This window comes from Nanorana parkeri, unplaced genomic scaffold, assembly GCF_000935625.1.
Source record: "Nanorana parkeri isolate BGI_ZX_2015 unplaced genomic scaffold, ASM93562v1 scaffold1528, whole genome shotgun sequence".
Taxonomy (NCBI): domain Eukaryota; kingdom Metazoa; phylum Chordata; class Amphibia; order Anura; family Dicroglossidae; genus Nanorana; species Nanorana parkeri.
Window position 1 is genome coordinate 148816 of NW_017307796.1, and position 21546 is coordinate 170361.

General features: G+C 37.7%; 1 protein-coding gene across 1 annotated transcript in view; it reads left to right on the forward strand.

Annotated features, from left to right (window-relative positions):
* The window catches only part of ADAMTS3 (ADAM metallopeptidase with thrombospondin type 1 motif 3), a 191400-nt gene that overhangs the window by 22152 nt on the left and 147702 nt on the right, over nucleotides 1-21546 (forward strand). Inside the window, exon 3 of the mRNA XM_018570395.1 lies at nucleotides 7244-7650. Coding sequence (XP_018425897.1) covers nucleotides 7244-7650 — 407 coding nt within the window. The remainder of the gene's footprint in view (nucleotides 1-7243; nucleotides 7651-21546) is intronic.

Here is a 21546-nt window from a genome sequence, read left to right on the forward strand (position 1 = left end):
TCTTTTACTACTTTTTTTTTAACTGTTTTTATATTATGCTCGGTACCATGGAGGTACCGAGCAGAATAGCTGAGCCGAATGCCGCTAGTCACTCACTGCTGTTTGGCCCCTATGAGAATAGGCCGAACAGCAGCGAGCAGCCTGCCAGAAGGGGGGCTCAGCCGATCCAGATGTTGGATCGGCTGAGTCGAACTCCTTCTGCACTTTGCTGAGCATGTTCGGCCGACCCGAAGCAAGCTGATGTACGGCTGATTTCAGCCGATGTACGGCTGAAATCAGCTGTACAAGCCTGAAGTGAATAGCCGAACAGCGTTCAGCTCACTTCACTTCGGGTCGGTTATTCACATGGCTGCCTTCCGCAGCTTTGTGAATAACCCTGTTAATAATTGTTTCACGCACACAATATTCACATTATTTAGAATACATGCACTTAAAAATATATCTGATGCTAGGCACTGCCTTCCTTAATAAAGCCTAAACTACAAGAGAAAGTTCCAGCTAAGTTGTCCAGTGTCCCTTTTTATCTATAAATTAGATGCACACAGTTACTATGTCAGTTGTTCTTTGGATTGGGTAAAAATAAAAGAATATCGTTACGATGCACTAAAGTCTGTATGGTATTGCTGAATGTGTCTTATTATCTTTATACTAAAGTAGGGGAAAAGTAAACTGGAATATGTAGAGGGATTTTTTTAAAATAGAGAACAAACTATCAAGCACTGATGTGTAAGTACAAAATGACTTGATTCATAATGGACCAATAATTATCAAACAAGGCTTTCATAATTCACATTAACATATTTGTATACTTGTTTGTAATGCATGGTTCACTGTTTTTGGAAAGTTTGTCCTTTGAAATTTACTTTTTCGTATTTAACCATAATTATGGGGTAATCTGGATACTTTTTCCTGCAGAGATTGGAATACATAAATGGGCCCATTATTATTCTATATGTCATACCTTCTCACTTTTTTTCACATTCATATTTATGTTTGATTTGACCTGGTATAACCTCATACAGAGTCAAATGAGGTTTTCCAAGGATTTTGAATTTTTTTTCGAGGTGTATATTTAACAGTGTGTATAATTAAAATAGGACTATAGCCTTCAAATAAAAAAAATATGTACTGCAGCAATTAATTTTAAGTGCATCTGTTCAGTTTTCTCTTAGTTCCCCAGAAATAACCCTTAAATACATGTTGAGACTGCCATTCCACCAAATGCAGTTTACATTAATGGGGTGGAAATGATGCTGCACTGCTTCTGAGTTCAGAGCAGAGTTGCCGCTCACACGCAGGCTAGCCTGCTTGCACTACAGTGGGATGAAAAATGTTGCAGGGCACATGGTTATCAGCATTGCCACTGCTGATTCACAAGTCTGTAGCTTGTCAATCTGCAACTGTCAACACCTAACCCTGGCCACTGCTATCTGGGTTGACAGAATGCCTCACACTATGAACTACATTGTTTGGAAGGGGGAACATGTGAGAAATAAATTAAGAGGACTTGGCTCAATCAAGGAAATGTTTTTTTATTTACAATAAGGCTTGTGCATCACAATGTACCTACATTTGGTACTTGTTTATACTTTCATGCAGGAGCCTTTAGTTTTAATTAATAATAATTAAGTTACATTATTATAATTTGTTATGCCAAAAGGCTAAATGTGTTTTACAGCTCATTCAGTGCATTCCTTATACGCTGAGGTAGGGCACAGTAAAGTACACATTACCACCACGCAAGGCAACAAGTGTACCATGTTGTAGTGCCATTTGTTTTAAATGGTATCCCAATACACTACTACAGCAGAGGGCAATGCATTTGCACTTCAGCACCCTACAACTCAAATATGTACGGTGTGGTGACTGTGTGGGTTAAAAATGGGCCAGGTCTAATTTTTTGTGATGCATTGACAGCCCAATAAATCGATTTTGCTGCTTTAGCATAATGCACGGTAACACAAAAGCGTGTTAATGTGTGTTCCTTAATGCATCACTAGTATGCCTGGCTGTTTCTTCAGCAGGTTTTATTGTCAAACTAAGAGCAACAGTTAGAGGACCAGTTATCTCAGTGTTGGAGATCCTGAGAGATGTAAGAGACAATGGATATTTCAGGCCAAAGTTAAAAAAACAACAATTAGTGAACTGGCTTTTAAAATTACCAATTAATATACAATAAAACAAAGATGATATTTGCTTTGCCAGGAAGGTGACAACATACTTTCTGCTACATTTTTAACATGTGTTGTCTACTGCTTAGCTTTTAAATGTCACACTCCAGTTTCCAGTGCCCTAAAGTCCATCTCCAGGCAAACATACAGGGCTAGCCCCACTGCAAGGGTATGTTTTTGTTTGCCCAGACATGGGCTTTAAAGCTAGCAGCCCTCTGTAAAGTAATTGTCTTGTAATGGGGTCACCACACATAACCTCCCACTCAGGCCATTAAACTAGCTCTATTTTAAAGTACAATATATTGCAATATTTAATAAAATAATATAAAAAACAACTACAGAGTGCATTGTTATTTCTCTGAAGTCCCAGCAAATAAACAACAAATATTAATATAACGCGAATTAGTGTTGCATTAATTGGCTTGCAGTAGAGGATTTTTGAGGCTTGTGTTTCTCTCATTAACCTCAATAACATACAATGCACAAGCCAGGGTTTAAATCCTTTAAATCTTTATTAGGACAGGCAGTGTTCAGATCTGCTTTACAAATTATATTAAACTAACCCATCCGCCCTCGCAACCCCTCCTAACATTACAAGAAAGGAGAAGCAAGAAGAAAGTTTTACCTTTAAGAAGCCAAGAAACCCAAACACAAATGAAAGCAATTTAGGCTAGAAGCATTTTTATTGTTTTTATCTTATGCTATGTAAATGGGAACATGTAAAAATTATAAATAGATGCTAACCCAATCTGGCTGTGAAAGTTGAAATACATTTTAAGAGCTGTTTAAAAAATCTTACAAGAGAGAGAGCGCTACTACCTAGAGAAAACTTGTATTGAATGGCATCTATTCATAAGAGAAAGAACAAATGTTCTTCGTGACCCACGATACAGCGAGCCCGTCTGTGCACAGCATCCACCCACTCAGACGCCTTGTCGATACTCAGCCTATCTATCTGTCTCCATTATACACGCACCGAACACAGCCGTTCGCGGTCTCGTTCCCACAACCGCCGCGGTCCTCCCTCCCATAGCCGCCGTGGCCCGGCCTGGCCAGCCGTGCACGCGTGCCGCTAGGATTTTTCACAGTGCCCCCTCATCCATCCATCGCTGCAGCATTCTGCTTTGGACTCTCTCTAGATACCGGTCACTGTTTCACCATCCTTGACACATTTGCAGACTTCCAACCGTAAGTTACACACATTTGTTCTTTCTCTTATGAATAGATGCCATTCAATACAAGTTTTCTCTAGGTAGTAGCGCTCTCTCTCTTGTTTTTTTCTGTTTATATATCGAATTTGCAGGGTCCTCTCCCTGTCATTGAGAGCCTGCACACCATAATTTATAGCCCGTGATTTATCCAGTGACCAAGTATCAGTCGTGCGCTTATGTTTTTGTTTTTCTTAAAAAATCTTACCTTGCTTTAGGTCCGAGTTTGAGCTATAAAAAGTCTTTAGACCCATTAAGGAGGTTAAACCCATGGAAACAAACTCATGTGCTCTTAAACCTCTTCAGTAAGATGGCAAGATTACATTTCCTCTATATTTTAATGTTTCTTTGAAACACTTCCACAATGCAGTAAAATAGGAGATGAAGAATGTAAGGACTCTTTTCTCCATCTTAACAGTCATGATTTTAGGCATAAAATTGACCTATCAATAAAAATCACATTTGCCATAAACCAGTGGGGTGCATGACAGCACTATGAAATCAATTTATTATTATGCTTAATTAAATCCACTCTTACTTACCATGAATAAACAAAGAAAACCTGTTACTTTTGAGCGTTGGCATGTGACCTATAGCCTTTTGCTGCCTAGGACACATGGTCTTTGACTACCATAATCATGAGGGGTGCCCTTCATTAGATGAGATGAGCAAATAAAAATGCCACACATGTACATCTATACTTGCAAATTATACATAGATTAACATTTTTTAATACATTAACACTCACTTATAACATTATTTGCATTAGGCCATACCAAGTACCGTAATTGTTACATGAACAAGTACAGATACTTTTCCAGCTCCAAGTCAAGACTAGAGAAAAACTCAAAAGTTAGGAGGCAGCTGTCATTTTTAAGGAAGATTGGCTATGGGGCTCCTGGGATTTGCGCATCCCTGTTTTAATGTATGATTTAAGTACAAGTACCAATACTTGTCCTCTCAGATACCAATTACTGATACCTTTTTGTTTATTGTCACGTGACAGTTTTTCTAAAACAATACAGACTAATGATTTCAGGACAGTGGTGGAGCTCCATAGCCAGGTCCCAGATGCAACTGCTGCAGCCCTGGCAGTTCTCGTGAAAATGCCAAATATCGGCACTGGTATCTGAACTGGTATCTCAGCATCCCAAAAATACTAGAGTTCCCCTCTAAGGTATTGTAGACAGTGAAGAAAGTATGGGTAATTTAATGCAAAGGACATGGGATTTTGGATATAAGAATATGCGCAGAAAAGAGTACTAGAGTTAGTGGGGTTGATTTACTAACCTTATAAACACATCACGAACATGTATACACCTCTGTAGTGTGTTCCCTCCCAGCATGATCTATGGGTGGAATCTAAACACCTTTGTAGTGTGTACACACCCAGCAGGTGTGTTGTGCAAAGCCCTGCCCTGAATTGCAAGGTGATGTTGTGTAAATTAGCTCTACATTGTGTTGCTTGCGTTGATGAATGCAGGAATGTAAATGTAAATGAGCTAACCATTTTTGTCAAAACTGTGAAGCAGCATTATATATGCATCATGTGCATGATTTTTCCATATATGGCATTAGTGGAAACATGCTTATAGAGACTTTTTGGTTGATAAATACGCTTTGCTGTGTAAAAATCACATGCACCTGGTGCGTGCGTGTGTTTAGGTTAGTAAATCACCCCCAGTGAGTCAGTACGGAGTGTGCTAACACAGATAGGGCTATCAGATTGTTTAAACAGAGATATTTTTTTTTTTGAGAATCTCAGTTCAAAGAGAAAACAATAGCTCAATAACTTGCATCTTATACTTGTAAAAAAGGAATTGAATGAAAGGTTGTGTTCTTCTGATAACCAGATTGTTTATTTGAGATACAATGAGGCCTACTACTATTCAATATCTGGTCGATTAAAAGTGGGTCTAATATTGTCAGAAAAGCAAAATGAAGCCATGTGTGTGCATGGACATTATTCAGCCTTTGTTATTCCAGCAGCAGCACACATACTAGTTTTCAGATTTGATTTTATAAGCCCAATCTAACAAGGATAGTGTTGACCAGTGTTTGTCTTAAAGGAGAACTATGGGGTCAGTGTTTTTCCCCATAGTTCTCCTTAGGGTAACGGGAGGACACAAACTAGCGTCCTCCCGTTACCCTAAGCTCAAATACTACAGTTAAGTCAGTTGAAAAGGTATGGAAGTACCTTTTCAGATACAACATTTTAATAAATAGCAAACAGATGTTAAAATGTTAGAATAGTATAATACCCCATAAATCTCATTGTACAATCTCCTTTAGATTTACCAATAGCTAAGTAATGCGATGGATAATCTAATTGTATATAAAATATTATATGATTATAAAAGTATGTCTTCATGCTGCAGTTGTTGGTGAAAAGAAGAAGCCTTGTTTAAGTTCCTTTGTAGCTTCCTTTTGTCAGAGCTCACACAGTCTAGGGACTCTTTCCCTGCCCCCATGTGACATTGTTGGTACAACTGGTCACTCAGACACCTGGCACTTCATTGTGGGAGGAAGGCAAGAGAGTCACATACTCCCCCATACTTAGAGCTACAGGGTATTTCCCTTTGCTTCTAGTAGCTGAATGGCATGCCAGAGTCAAGTGAGGGGAATATATGTAAGAATGACCAAACAGAGCATGCTACTTGAAACCGAACACTGCTAAATTAAGGAATGTCATGTAATCTAAACTTTAGGGAATTTATAACACTGTAGCCTGAGCACTGGTATCAATAATATTTATAATATAACATTTAATAGAAAGGACAGACTGAGCTGACACAAATAAACCACCTTTATCATTGTATAAAAAGCATCTTCCAAATAGATTTTTATTTTTATTTAACATAATTTATAAACCATTAACTAAAAGATGATACATTGCTGTTGGTAACACAGGCAGGGCTGTATATGGACATAATGTTGCCCTTGGCTGATATGAATGACGTTTTTTTTAAAACATGCTCAGTTTTTTATGCTGTGTGATTATTTTGTATTTTTTTTAAAATTTAGAATACACCATTGGAGAGGGTGCACTATCTGTTTTAATTTTATATTTAAAACTACTTTACAATTGTACAGACTTCCAAGAGAAAGGAGGGATGGTTTAATGATTTCTGAACTTCAAATATCCTTCTGACTCCTCTCCGCATCTTCCTTCCTTTAATAATTCAATAATTCTCTTGCTGAATATGGTTACCGTATATACTCAAGTATAAGCCGAGATTTTCAGCCCATTAGGTCAGAAGAGAGAAATTAAATCAATTGTCACAACTTGAACATTTTGAGGCTTGGTGCTGCTTTCCTTTACTGTCTGGCCCATGAGTGTCATGGAGTGTCAGCCCTAAACGATAGTGCTTTTGTTCAGATAGTTTATGTATAGTAAAGTTGGGTATACATGGTTAGAATTGTGAACAAATTGAATCAATTTTAGAACATTTGTTCGACTTTCTAATCATTGATGGTGTGAAATCGGTGATCGATTTCGACCACAGTGATGAAAAAATTTGAAGAAGGATGTTGGAATTTTTTTCTTGATTGAGTGAAATTCTAACAGTGAATGTGGTTTTTGTTCTGAAATTTCTATTCATTCCAAAATCGAATGTTAAATAAAAATCAAACGAAATTAAGAGCACAATCACCAAGCCTCTGATGGTATTGTCAAACATTCTGATGGGATTTTTCATACGAACGTTTGTGCGAAAATCTACCCATGTATACCCTACTTAACTGTATCTGAAACTTTTCATTTATGAATGTTTTTACTTTACTTTTACTGTACTGAAATATGTTCCAGTTTCAACAATGATACATTTAAATAAAAAACAACAATATTTGTTTCTCTTTTCTCAGATTTAGGCAGGATACTAGGAGAGTATGAACTGGTAACCCCAATGAGCACAGATGCAGAGGGATACCATGTTTCCAATGTCGTGTCCATAATTCACCAAAGGAGGTTAAAAAGAGACACATCACACAGCCGTCAACCTCTCTACTTCAATGTTACAGCATTTGGAAGAGAATTCCATCTCAAATTAAAGCCAAACACGCGACTCATTGCACCAGGGGCTGTTGTGGAGTGGCATGATGATGACCCTATGAACATTGAAAATAGAAGCCATGTTGGAAATACAAGCCATGCTGCAAATAACACAGAGGAAATTTTGAAAAAAGAGCCACTGTGGACTAATTGTGCTTATGTCGGAGAAATAACAGATATTCCTGGAGCATCTGTTGCATTAAGCAACTGCGACGGCCTGGTAAGATTAGCTTTCCAATTTTTTCATTATTTGCTTATTTTGTGTGCAGTTTCAAGCAAGCCGCTTGTGTGCTCTGTAATGGGAATCTAAATAGATGATACATATGTACAACAAAAAGACATTTATTCATGCTGATTTATGTATTTATGTGTAGGAATCGTTTTCTGTGCTTATAATGTCTGATTGGAATAAATAGGTCCATGCGTGATACAAAATCCTAACTAGATTGGATTAAGGCCACACTAACGTTGAACTTCTGCCACACACAAGAAAGACAGTGAAAGTGGCTTAAAGGGAAAGTTTACGTTATTTTCAACATGCATATATTTGATTATCGCAGTGTTTACTGTAAAGTCGTTTTTATTATTTTTATGTAACACTTTTACATGCTTACATGCTTGGTCTGCCAGATTTGTTTTATTATGTTGACTCTACCTAACTGCTACCTAATCCAAGCAGCTTTAAAAAAATAAATATCAGGCACTGTTAAAAGTTGTAAAAAGTTGCAGTGAAGCACGTCCATTGTGTAGCACTGCAACAAAGGAAGCAGAACCTGTGTGCACTAAGCAAATTAGGCAATCATTTGCATATATTAAAAAACATCAAATGTATTTATTTTTAAAGTGACACTAAATTCAAGAGTTAAATCTTAAAAATGCATTCAACTAAATCAAAGCAATGTAAAGAAATGTAGCCTTTTTGTGTATCAGGTGGCTGTAGATCCTCAAATCATCTCAGTATTTGTGTTGACACTGTCCTTCCTTCTGGAGGGTGGCTACTTTTGTTCCCCATGGTCCCTGTTTGTGTTGTAAAGTAGTCACCACTCCAAGCTCACTCATGTGATGGACTGCAATCTCACTACAAATTAGTAAACTAAACATGAGATTGTTGTCCATCATAGGAGTGATCTTGGAATGGTGTCTACTTTACAACACACAGGAACCATGGGGAACAAAAGTAGCCAACCTCCAGAAGGAACAACAGTGTAAGCATGAATTCAGAGATGATTTGAGCATCTACTTGCTGAGTGATACACAAATAAGATACATTTTTGTTAATAGTTAAACCAGACTAAAATTACAAGAAACACACCTTTAGAAATGTTTAGCAATGACAATCTACAAACAGGTACTTCTAGATAATTGCCGGCTTTGTATTCTTTGCATACCTTAATAATCTTTTCTTCCTCAGTCTCTGACAGTGGCCATGTTTACTGAGGGCAGATTGCTAGCTCTCCTTTTACTTCCTGGATTTCTGGCACATGTGCCTAGACATGTGACTTTGCACATAATCTCAGGGGAAGAAAATGCCTTTCCTTGAGATCTCATGAGGTTACAGATGAGATATCCCAGCAATGTTTTGCTGATGGTAATCCCAGTGTGCATTGCTTTGCCAAACTGAAGTAATTTTGCCCTTTCAAAGCAGGAAGTGAATGCTCTGCAAGTGTAAGTATTTCAAAATCACAGCATTTTACACCTGACATGTTTATGTTATTATTAATCATTATACATAGAGGGATGCATTGGTCAGCTTTAAGGTACTTGAATGCATTTTTAAGATTTAACTCCTGAGCTTAGTGTCACTTTAAATATATACTGCCTTAAAATGTTTTCTTCTTCACTCTTTAGTCACTAAATCACACACTCACTTAATGGCCTATAGATCTACAAACAGAACGTTTAACACAAAATGTGTATCCTTAGCCGGCTTCTAAGTATTTGCAACAAATCTGAGCACATATCTCTAGAACTGATACAACCAATTTCTTATCATACTTTGCCTGTCCTCACAGGAGCAATCAAGCGCTGGCATTTAGGACTAAATAAAACTGAATGTGTGACATCGACACAAAAACGTGGCCAGATTATATCCGGAGTTGTGCATGCGCAGCTCAGTGTACAATCATTAGAGACCTGCTAGCAGGAAGGTAAATCCCTTTTATTGCAGAAGATACATACATACATTCTGCAATAACAGCCTTCCAGCTAGCAAAGTTGTGTTTTACAAATAAAGTTCCAGTTAGCTTATTGTTGTGGGCTTAGTGTGGTAAATGCATAGGAATATGTATGTGCACAGTCTGAAGAATCTCACCCCACTGAAATTAAAGAAGCAAGCAGCAGATATTCAAATCAATTAAGTATTTTATGTGTTTATTATATTTTTTATTGAAATTATGAAAGATTTGTACTGGAAATGCAGAGCAAGAACTACTCCTCTTCTCTATCGATTAATCCACTTATTTACCTCACCAACAGCTCAGTGTCCGTTGCCCCTCTCTGCCAAGCTTTTCAATGGCTTCCGCTCATCCAGTTAATAAAATTCTAAATATTAACATCATAAAAAAAAATCCACAACTCTTCTCAAGCTACATCACTGACTTAACCTTAAAATATCAGACAAACTGTCCTTTCTGCTTCTCTCAAGGCCTGCTCTCAAGCTCCCTTCTATCCTCCTTTTATGTTCTCTATCCCTTCCTCTAGAAGTCCCTACCTCAATCTGTCAAGCTATCTACTACTCTGCCCCTGAAAACAAATTTATTCAAGAAAGCTTATCCTGCTTCTATCTAAAAGCAATACTTTTGCTTCCTCCATCAGCTCATCTCTCACTGTTAGTGCCCTTTGTATCACTTGCCCTTTCTTTTAACATTATAATCTTTCACAAGCAAGGCCCTGCTAACCCTCTACAATTGTATTGTTACTGTACTATCTCCTTTAGTTCATAAAGTGCTGCTCAAACTGTTGGCACTATAGAAAATATTTTTAATGAGCATGAGTTCATGGTCACCTATTCAATTGCATATGCTTTAAGATCTACCAGCACTGCTCAACCTCTCTAGCAGCCTGAAATCAGGTTTAGTAAAGCAGGCCCACTATGTATTGAGAAATAACTGCCCAAAGGAAAGCTAAGAATCTGGTTTCGCTAAAGACTGTTTAGCACACTGCCTTATTTGGCAGATAAAAAGAAATATGTACAGTACTGGAAATATTCTAATAGTTTGGTAATGGTCCAGAATATAGAGATACATGCTGAGTATATGAAGGCAGTGATTTAGGAGAGCTGTAAATAACATGGAGGCCCTGCTAGCCTGTCCAGCAATAAATGAACGACTATGGAATGTATAAGCTTTCTACAGCAGATATAAACTCTAACAGTCTGAAATAATCTGTGTCCTAATTTATGGATAAATATACAGTTATCTACAATTAGGGTAGAAGATATCACTGGATGTCCTTTTTAAACCAAATTATTTTTTAATAATGATTAAACTCTTGGGTTAGGGTTAGGTTTTTGACCTATTTGTATTTAATTGGAGAGATTTCCTCTTTTGACTTCCTGCTCAGGTGTCACGTATCTGATGTAGTATAAGTTGAAGAGGGCGGCCTCCCTTGCAGCTCCAGTCCCAGAGCCCCTGGATAGCGAAAGGAGGATATCACTGTGGCATAAAGGATCAATCTCTGCATTGCTGATGAGTCCAGGGCAGATTGCAGGCCAATGGAACACTTAGGAAACAGGGTTCCAGAAGAGCCGTACTCAGACTAGCGGTGTTTTTAACAAGTGGGCAGAGCAGTACCAGACGACAAGCAGGGGTGTAGTTGGGAACAGGCCTGAGGTGGTAATGTGCGGGCAATGAGGTACAATGTGCCAGACAGGAACAGTAGTTGAGGAACAAGCCAAGGTCAAAGGAGTACAGAGTAGCAGAAGGAAGGTCCAACAAGCCAGGTCAGTAACGGATGAACAATCAGGCCACAGGATCTCAGGAACACAGGAAGGCTGTCAATCACTCAGCACCAGTTGCCAGAATGTTACAGCCTAAATAGCCTGTGTGGTGCCCGAATTCACAATACGTGGTTCACACATGCGCGGTAACATGTGCGCGCCCATGCGTCTGCGCAAACGTGCATGGCCAGACACATTTCTGTGAACAGAACCAGGCACATGCGCAGATGCCTGTACGAGCATCAGATCAGCAGGTACCTTTCTGCACTTGCAGCGTCTTTAAAGGGATAAAACATGGAGAAATGTGCATGTATGGAAGAGATGTACGGCATCATTTTTTAAAAATTCTGCAGTGACATACACTTTACCTCACAGGAACTTTTATGTCTGCAGAAAGAAGTGCTGTGTGTTAGGAATTCAGTACAATGCAATAAGTACCTGACTATTCGTAATAAAGGAAGATGAAGGCAGCAGCTAGATGCATACACACTACAAGCATAACCAGTTGCATAATGTAGCAGCAATTTTTGTTATATATGCAATCTTGATTTAAGACTGTCATTAAGATCGCAGTTGCACTAAAGACTGAATTCCCATGATCGTCCAAAGCTTACAGACCAGAGTTTTGCTATGAGCTGCTAAATATGTAGATTGATTACAACAAAAATCTGCGCTCTTGGAAAAATAGCCTAAGATGTTAAAATGGTGATCCTAAAGCTGCTATGAAAAATAGTGTATGTGATGTGTGAGTGTTAACACAGCGCTAAAGGTTTAAAGTGAACTAAATGATTCCCTAAAGAAATATATATTTGGTTTAAAAATACCTTCTTACGAAAAAAATATATATGTATGTGTGTTTCATACCAGTGAAAAGGTCTTGAAAAAGACCTATACAGTATCAAATATTTTAGGTGATCCAATGTGACACAAAAGTGTCTAAAAATGGCCTATTTAGTGTTAATAGTGTTAGTGTTCATGATAGAATACCGGCGCTTGGTGGCCTCAGCGGTGGATGTGGGCTGAGTTGTGGTATTTAGTGACTATACCGTACTGAATCTGCCTTATTTCGCCATTGGGCGGTCTTATACTTTTCAAAGAAAGCTCACTTGGAGGACCGGGAGAAAAACATCAGCTATCTAGCGGGCAAAAGGAGCCGGGATACTGCCGTAGAGGACTGGCTGGATCCGCTGCAGTGCGGCTAGTGAAGATATTTGCCGGTATCCGCTCCAGTGCCGGGGGAGTCCTGTACGTATGGGTGGGAGAGCTGAGGGACCAGACCCACACCTTTGAGAGGGGCTTGATTTCCACACACCATCTGGTGAGTAACCATTGCTTGGGGGGCCTCAGATCGGGCGAGGAAGAGCTGCTGTATATTTTTTATATTTTCTATTTTTTCTATTTTTGCATTTATTTGCTATTCAAATTACGGACTGAGACTTTGGAGGAAATATTTGCATCTAATCTCAATACCACTGTTTTTCACTGGAATATTTTTTGCTTCACTGGATTTTTATTTTTTAATGATTTGCATTTTCACTCACTAATGAGATGTATTAATGTTTCAAAGAATTTCGATTTATTTTTCCTGATATCCTGTCACATTGTATCTATCCAGGAGCCCTATGCTCTGAATGTTATGTATTAACACTAAATAGGCCATTTTTAGACACTTTTGTGTCACATTGGATCACCTAAAATATTTGATACTGTATAGGTATTTTTCAAGACCTTTTCACTGGTGTAAAACACACATACATATATATTTTTTTCGTAAGTATTTTTAAACCAAATATATATTTCTTTAGGGAATCATTTAGTTCACTTTAAACCTTTAGCGCTGTGTTAACACTCACACATTAAATATGTAGATTGCTCAGACATTTTACAGTCCTTTGCCTCTCATTACAGAGTGTAAATAATTTATTGAATTCTTTTGAAGAACTACTTATATATCTGTTTTTACTATTTGTCGGCAACTGATTGCTAAATGAAAGATTATACCTGATTGTTTTTATGATTAACAACTTTTTCCTGTTTTATAAACCAACCCAAAAGCTTAAATATTATTTATATTTCAACCCTATTTGCAATATAGGGTTCATTTACATATTTTTGCAAAAACACACTGCTTCATATTCATCGCTGTGCTAGTTTCAGCTTCTTAAGCAATGGTCCCTTAACAATTTTCCATGCTTTTCTTAGTAAAAGTTACTTTTTCCGCTGAAGCCGTCCATTTTTCATAAGTACAGAGTGCTGACTGGCCCCTAAGATTGCAAAAATATTATACTTGAAAATGTTAAAGTGTGATCAGTGTTTTTTCCCTTGGAGTCAAACAGGAGTCCTTTAAATCACAAAAATGACACTGTTTGGCTGAAATGTTTCAGGATAAATTCAGATTGAGGTCACTGCCAGGTATCCTGAAAGACACTTTGGCCTGCAGCTCTATGCCACACTAAACAGTATTTCTGCAGAACAGCAGGAATGGGCGGGTATTTACAGTGGTAACTCAGTGGTCTACCAGGGTAAACATTTTGAAATCCCAGATACACACTGCTTGCAAGCCACATGTGCTACAAATACTAAGTCAATCAGCTGTGCAGAGCAAAAACAACAGCAACTATTTTGTGTTCATGTAGTTACAGTAGAAACTCCCTTTCCCAAGAGACCACATCTAAAAACATATTGGAAGCTGACCTTTGTCAATGGACAGCTTAAAGAAGACTTTAATGGAAAGCTTACTAACGTTCTGTAGTAGTGAATGTCTGACTCAATTTGCTTTGGACTTATGTTGGCCTATTTAATTATATGTGATGTCTCCAAAAACGCTTTGAAATTAAATTTGTACCTCTGTGGACACATTGTTGGAATTAACTTATATAGATCTGAGTAGCTCTAAATTTTTGTTAGTCTGTACCCTGGTATATCAGATCCATTTACCTTCGAAATCTTTCAATGTTCTGCAAAGATTGGCCTTTTGAAATACCCTATGCAGTAAATACTCTATTTTGCCAGTACAGAGGCTCTAAGCTATAACCAATCTCTGAGCCATGGTACATGTGAAAGCATATTTGTATTACTCTGCCATGCACCATTCCGCTCTTCCACTTGTCTTAGATTTTATATGACCACTTACCATGATTGTGTCAATCCGCATTATCTATGGAGCTATTACGATTTTAACAGTCCTTTTTATCATCTATGGTCAGTAACAACACAGAACAACTATTGTGTGATCAGGATATGATACAATGAGTATTATTGGGTGATTTCTTTATAAGATTACATTTGGGGCATACGGGGATAAGGAAGAAATCCATTATATAATCCTTGTAAGAGATGAGCAAAAGTCAGCGGTTTCTTTTCCCTGAAATTTTGGTGAGAATGGGAACATGTTAAACATCTATTGCCATTTTGGTGAATTGTATTCAAGTCAGTGGTAAAAGCTACATTAAGTTGTTTTTTTGGCAGTTACTAAGGGTGTGGTGGACTTTCAATGGCCCAGAGTCCTGAGGCTTACCCAAACTCCTTTCAACTATTCCGGACCTGTTCATGAGCCAAAAACAGCTTCTCATAGCCCTCATTATCCTATGCTTTTTAACAGAAAGAAAAAATAAACTGTGCAAAATAGGAAAATAAATTCAAAGTGACAGTAAACAATAGGGATGCACAGATTCTAGTTCAGATACCAGAGCAGATACTTGCCATTTTCACGAGAACTACCAGGGTTGCAGTAGTTCAGCTGCAACTGTGCCCTGGTGCTCCACCACTGTCCTGAAATCTTTAGTCTGTATTGTTTTAGAAAAACGGTCAATTAAATGTCAATTAAATAAAGGCATCAGTAATTGGTATCTGTGAGTACTTGGACAAGCATTGGTACTGTATTATGTTACTTATGTCAATGAAAGAGGCTTGGAACCTAACTTCCTCAATTTCCACTGACTTACTGGGTTTCAGTTTACACCAGTTTCTATTTAGAATCATTCCTTGTTTTGAGAGGCCTGGAACCTAACTCCCTCACGTCCCTTTGACATGCATTATATATTTGGTTACAATTTACAACACTCCCAGACAAGGGTGCTATTTTGAATCAGTCCAAATGGAACCATTGTAAACCGAGGGCCACCTGTACCCTTAAGACTGAAGTACCCTAAATACCTCCCTAAAAACACATCATCTAAAAAATAAATAAAAACAGCAGACAATTTTTTACAAGCAAATATCACCTAAACAGCTCAATGAGTGTAATTGAAAGTTTAAGTTTCGTTAAAATTATGAGCAGTGAAATCAGTAATGGTTTAGTTAAGCATTATATTATTTTATATACATTATATATGCTATTGTTGCAGACCAATCAGATATATCATCTCTTTAAGATATATAAATATTTGTATATATTGAAGGTTTCACATAACTTTCATGTTCAATTTTAAAGGCACAACAGTAAACAATTGTGGTCCATGAATGTTGAAAATGTTTTTATTTGTATAGACAGATTGAAACTGAGGCTAGAGCTCAAGTAGTTGGCTAATATAACCTGGAACCTGTCAATGTAGACTAGGTCCCTCAAGGGAATATGGAACTACTTCAAACATGCAAAAATGTTTGATGATTGACTTTCTTATCTGGGCTTCTACAGTTCAAAACCATATCCCCAGTTGTCCAACACAAGATGAAAGACATATCGCAGTCATGTTGCTGAGTTATAGTTTTGGCAAGAGTTGATGTGGTTTTTGTTTTTTTGTACAATTAAACAATGCTCCCTGCTCTCTTGTTCTTTTACAGTCTTAGCTTGTGTGTATCTTTTTTTTTCTCTGGTACAATTTAACTTAAATACGTTTTAGCAGATCTTTGATGTTCATATGGAATATCAAAATGTGTCTCTGCTGCTTATAGTAACTACAAAGCTAACTGTCAATTTTTGTAATGCAGATTAGAAAATAGTACTATAGGCAACAACCTAACTTTAACATCTTGCTGTTTATTCTTAAAAAGCTCAGGGGTTTGTGCACTTCTCAGTGTTGGTATGTGAAATAATCACTCTCTGTTAAAAAGTATTTAACAATGGTATATGCTGAGTGCCACCTAGTTGCCCTTCCTGTATGGAAATTAATATCCTTAAGGGATTCAGTTGTACTGGTTTATGTCCTCATTGCAGTAAAAAGCTTTCTACTTCTAGCTGCTACGGCTTACATGTACTTCTTCTCTGACCATAAAGGCCAGTGCATGTGCGGTGGTAAACATGGGGCTTGCCATAAATTAAATTACTGTGTCATACACACTTCAAGTAATGCACTGGTGGATTGGTATTATAGCATGGTATGGTATAGTAAGCCTTGTTCCTTATCCTGAATATGGGGAAAGTGCAGTGGTACACTTTCCTTTGAGGTAGCGTTTGATGGTTAGCCACATCTCCTAATCTGACTATATGTAGCATCAAACCCTTAGGAGATTGCTTGTTGTCCAAAGCACACAGATGCAGGATGTTGCCTGAGGCTTAATTTCCTTCTTCTTGGTTGGGTAAACAGCATTTTACGTTACCCATCTATTATTGTATATCGTGATTTGTCTGAAAAAAAAATGATGGGGGTCCTGGTGTATTTCGTTATGGTTGATGAGACTTTACAGTCTACACCACAAACATGAGTATAGTTGTGTGCACTTTAAGCATATGTGCTACTGCTCTGTTACATTCTGTGAACGTTCTAGAGATCTTTTATGTACTGCCTTATATTAAGATTTCACCACAATTCTGCTTTGACTGAATACATTTTAGAACCAGGTTTTATTGGTTCCCCTTTCGACTTCCCCTCCTGAAAACAATGAATTCCCTTAACAGTTACCGTGTGCTGTGTATTACTAAAACGTATGGTTTTTGTTTTTATTTCCAGTAAATCATATGGCATCCACCTGGTTTCAAATCAGTCCTAAGAATTATTATGTTTAATTGCATTTGAAAATATTGAAAACAAGCCATGTAAGTCATATTAAATTGATTGCTGATTAACTACCATCAAGTATGAGCCAACTTCAGGAAATCATGTAGACTGACAGTCTCCAAAATATAATTTTTCTAATTTGTATCCTAAAGCTTCTCAGTGGTTCATTTATAGTTTTTGTCATGTCAATATATATTGTAGGTGATCTTCACTGTCCTCTTCTGCCTTCAACCTTACCAAACATTATCGATTCTCCTCAGGACTTTTGTTGCTTATAATGTTCCCAAAATAATTTACATTTGGTAATCTAGGCTTTAGAATTTCAGGCTGAACTTGGTCAAGGATCAGATTGTCTTCTTGGTTTTGCACAGTATCTGTAAGAAATATGATTAAATCTTTGTCTTTAGAGTTGCATATTTGCTTCTGGTAGCCCATCACTGCAACTGTGCCAAATGTTATCATATGTCATATTTGTTGGCTTAGGCTAGTGTCACACTTGTGAACCTGTTGCACGTCACTGACAACAGGATAGCTATAAAATGCAGGGAGAACACTTGTCTGTTTTCTGTGTGTAGCTCCCTTGCCTGCTTCGGTAGCGAGGCATCACTCCCTCTCTGCCAAAAACGTTTCAAAAATTAGGTTGTCAGTGAGTGAACAACACCTCACTCATCCAGTTGACAAGGGAGCAACAAATGCAAGCTGGTAGAGGTTTCACCTCCGTTCTGTGTCCTCCATAGTGAGAGGCATTGGTCCTAGGAGTCAGAAATTGTTTACAACTTGGTTATCTTCATTGTCAGTTCTTAAACTGATTGTGGTGTGATTGTGGTATCATCACTTGTCTTCTTTTACTTCTTGGATTTTAGCTAGAAAAGCCAATACATTTTACTTGCTCCTGCCATAATTATGGAGTCATCAACAACCGTGCTTGTTGATCTTTCTTTCCCTGAGTTAGCCACATTCATCATTTTGTAATTTAGATTTTCTCATCATGTGTTTCACATACAATTTGTATATGCAAAAACCATTTGTTTATAATATTGACACCCAGCGAACCCACATAGTAAAACTTACTAAACACAACTCTGAAGAAATTATGCAATATAGTATTAAGTTACCTTCAGCTTATTTTAAAAAATATCAAGCATTCTTTGTACTAAAAAAGTACAAAAATAAATGTAAGTGCTCTGTCCTTTATGAGCAATATTGCTAAAAACGAGTCAAGCAATCTCCTCATTTACCATTGAGTCAACACATTTTTTATATGCCAGTGGTTATTTCTATGGAAACCTGTCACTAATTAGTGGATAGGCAGTTCAGACACTGATGTATGGAGTTGCCAAAGTAATATGGTCTGGCATTCTTGTAGATTGTAAAAGAAGGAAAAAAAAAACTAACAATGTCATTTTCATTTCAATGAGACGTTAATCTCTCAATATAAGCTCTTTTTTAAAATATAAATTACACTGGGCTTGCCAAATAACATACCAGCTCAGTACTTCATTAAAATGTACTTATGATTCTAAATGACTCTATTGCTTTAATGTGCTTTTGATTTTTTTTCTGAAGATTTTGCATAACACCAAACCCGCAAAGAAAGCTAAATACATGCACTTTTTGTCCTGTGCTCAGATAGCAGAGTAAGCACATTTTGTAAACTTCCCTTTTAACCCTAATATACTGTGAATGTCCACATCTTACGAGACCATAAAGTTCTCTTAGCTACTTTTAACACATTTCTTTACATTTAAAAATTTGATTGAGCAATTGAATATGCTGACAAAGCAGCATTACCTTATCGTTTTGTTTCTTACAGCTAGCTGTTCTGAACTCCCTGATTTAAAATATGAATAGTGTATATGTCCATATAAAAGAAACATAGTGACAATTCTAAGAGTTCTCTGTACTAGTTCACACCAACCACCAGCCCGATTGTGGCCGGAACGCACTGAATTGCGTTTTGGCTGGCTCACTTTGTGTTGGGGCATGAAGGGGCATGGCGGAGCATTGAACTCAATGGCACCACAGCCACACCCTCCAGCCAAAATGCAATCGGCCGCACAGGAACGCGTGGCATTGCAGCTGGAGGGCCTGGCTGCGGTGCCATTGAGTTCAATGCACCTACACGCCCCTCCCACCCCGAAACAAATCCTTCTTACTACTAACTAACCTCCATATGTGCTGGGGCTCCAATTTAATTTCTTTTGGATGTCATACATGAGTTGACAATAAAAAATTCAGATTAAGACAACAGAAAAAGGGGTTGATATTCTTAGGGCCTGTGTCGATGAGCTTTACAGATTTCCAGATTTGCAGACTTGTTCTAGGTCAATGGAATCCAGTTAATGAGTGTACTATCCAGACAACTAGCATATTTAGAAGGGGATTGGCAATGACAGCCCTATTTGTCTCTCAGGAAAGGCTTGCTTTACATGCAAAACCACTTACACAGTTATGTTAGGCCACTAAAGGAGGACTGCATCATAGGATGCTAGTGGACTCCCTGTGCCAGAGAGGCGTAGGTTTGTTTGCGGGTTCCACATATTCTATGGTGGAATTACTCCTGCCACTATAATTTAGTAATCTGATTAAATTATACCTGACAGCTAATACTGACCTCTTTCTGAAAATGTTAGTTGAATGACCTTCTCTGGGTTCAGTACTTTCTGCATCACAGGCCTGAAACAAGTATGAATGCAGTAAAGATACAAGTCCCAATATGCTTCCTTGTTTTAGATTAGTGGCAGGTTACCTTTAAGGGAAACACATCTTGTTTTTTATTATTGCAGTACAATTTCCATGCAAACAGGAAGTCAGTATTGAGGTACAGCTTGTTCTATTGCCACAATAACAATTTACATTCTCAGTGTATCTCCCTCCAGCACTACACTATGGAATGTATCCAGAATCTGTGATTAATAATTATGTAGAGAGAATAAATTGCATTGTGTCAGCACAGGATCATGAACACAAAAGATTCATGTTTCTTTTACACTGAAGCATTGTTTATCTGATAATCACAAGTATACATCAAATAGTATTAATTTAGTATGTCTGATATTCTGTCTCCTTTTTACAAAAAGTATAGATATTACTTAGCTAAATTAATATTTTCATACACATAATTAATGGAATTCCTGGGAAACAAGAGGTTTTTACCATGAATGAAATGAGGAAACTGTATAGACACAGAGGGCCTCTTGTGTGAAAAGTGTTCCAAAGGAAAAGTATTCTTGTCATCTGTAGAACCAATCATATACTTCATCACGGTAATGGCATCCCCTAGCTGCCTGCCCTGCCTGCTCAGTTCTTGATTAACTGCGCTTGACCCCCATCCACTCTCCTCTGGCTCTTACCTGCTCTACTGTTTCCTTTGTCCCCTCCTGCACTTGTCCAGTATCCCCCTGTTTACTCCAACAGAAGGGTAAAGTCTCACAATCTTTATTAACAATTGATGAGCGCTCTCCAACAGACACAATTATGTCAGAGGCAGGTGTACTTCTAGGCTTTTTACTTCTTGAGGAAAATCTGAAACAAATTGGTGTTGCATATACATGAGACTTTTATTTTTTTTCTGCATGCATGTGCAACTAGGTAGCCCTGAAGCTAATAGGTTGTAAAAAGTTCTGGAACACAGGTCGAAAGTTACGGATGGACAGGACTTGTGTCTATGTTTATTTAGGGAGTAGTAGAAAAAAGCCTATGAATAGGAGAGGAATGTAAAATTGAGACATCTAGACAGTATAAGACTGGTACCAATTTAGGTAAGGCCCCACCTTTATACAGTAGGATACACATTGATAGGCAGAGTGCAAGTGGACAAAAAGTAGATGTGGTGGTTTATTTGACATTTCAACGATTAAATAGGTCTGAATTTCTAGGTGTGGCTTATTTTAAGCAAGCAAGGCAAACATTTTTATTCTTGGGAACCCAATTCTACAAACAATCAGTTATAACTACAAACATGTTCAAAGAAGATGCTAGAACACATTCTCATATTCCAAGAGAATGTTCAAATTTTGTTAAAGATTGTAAGGGATTGCCAATAATGTTTGTTATATATTACTCTTTAATGTCCAGGTTATTTTTTCTCTTTTTAATCATGCCTTTCATCCTAATAGGATCTTACCCTTCTTTGCCGCTAATACCAAGACATTGGTTTTCAGCCTTGTGTATTGCCAACCCGAGTAGACTTAGCTCTTCCAATATCTGTACCACTTCTAAATAATCAGGCTGTAGACTCTCA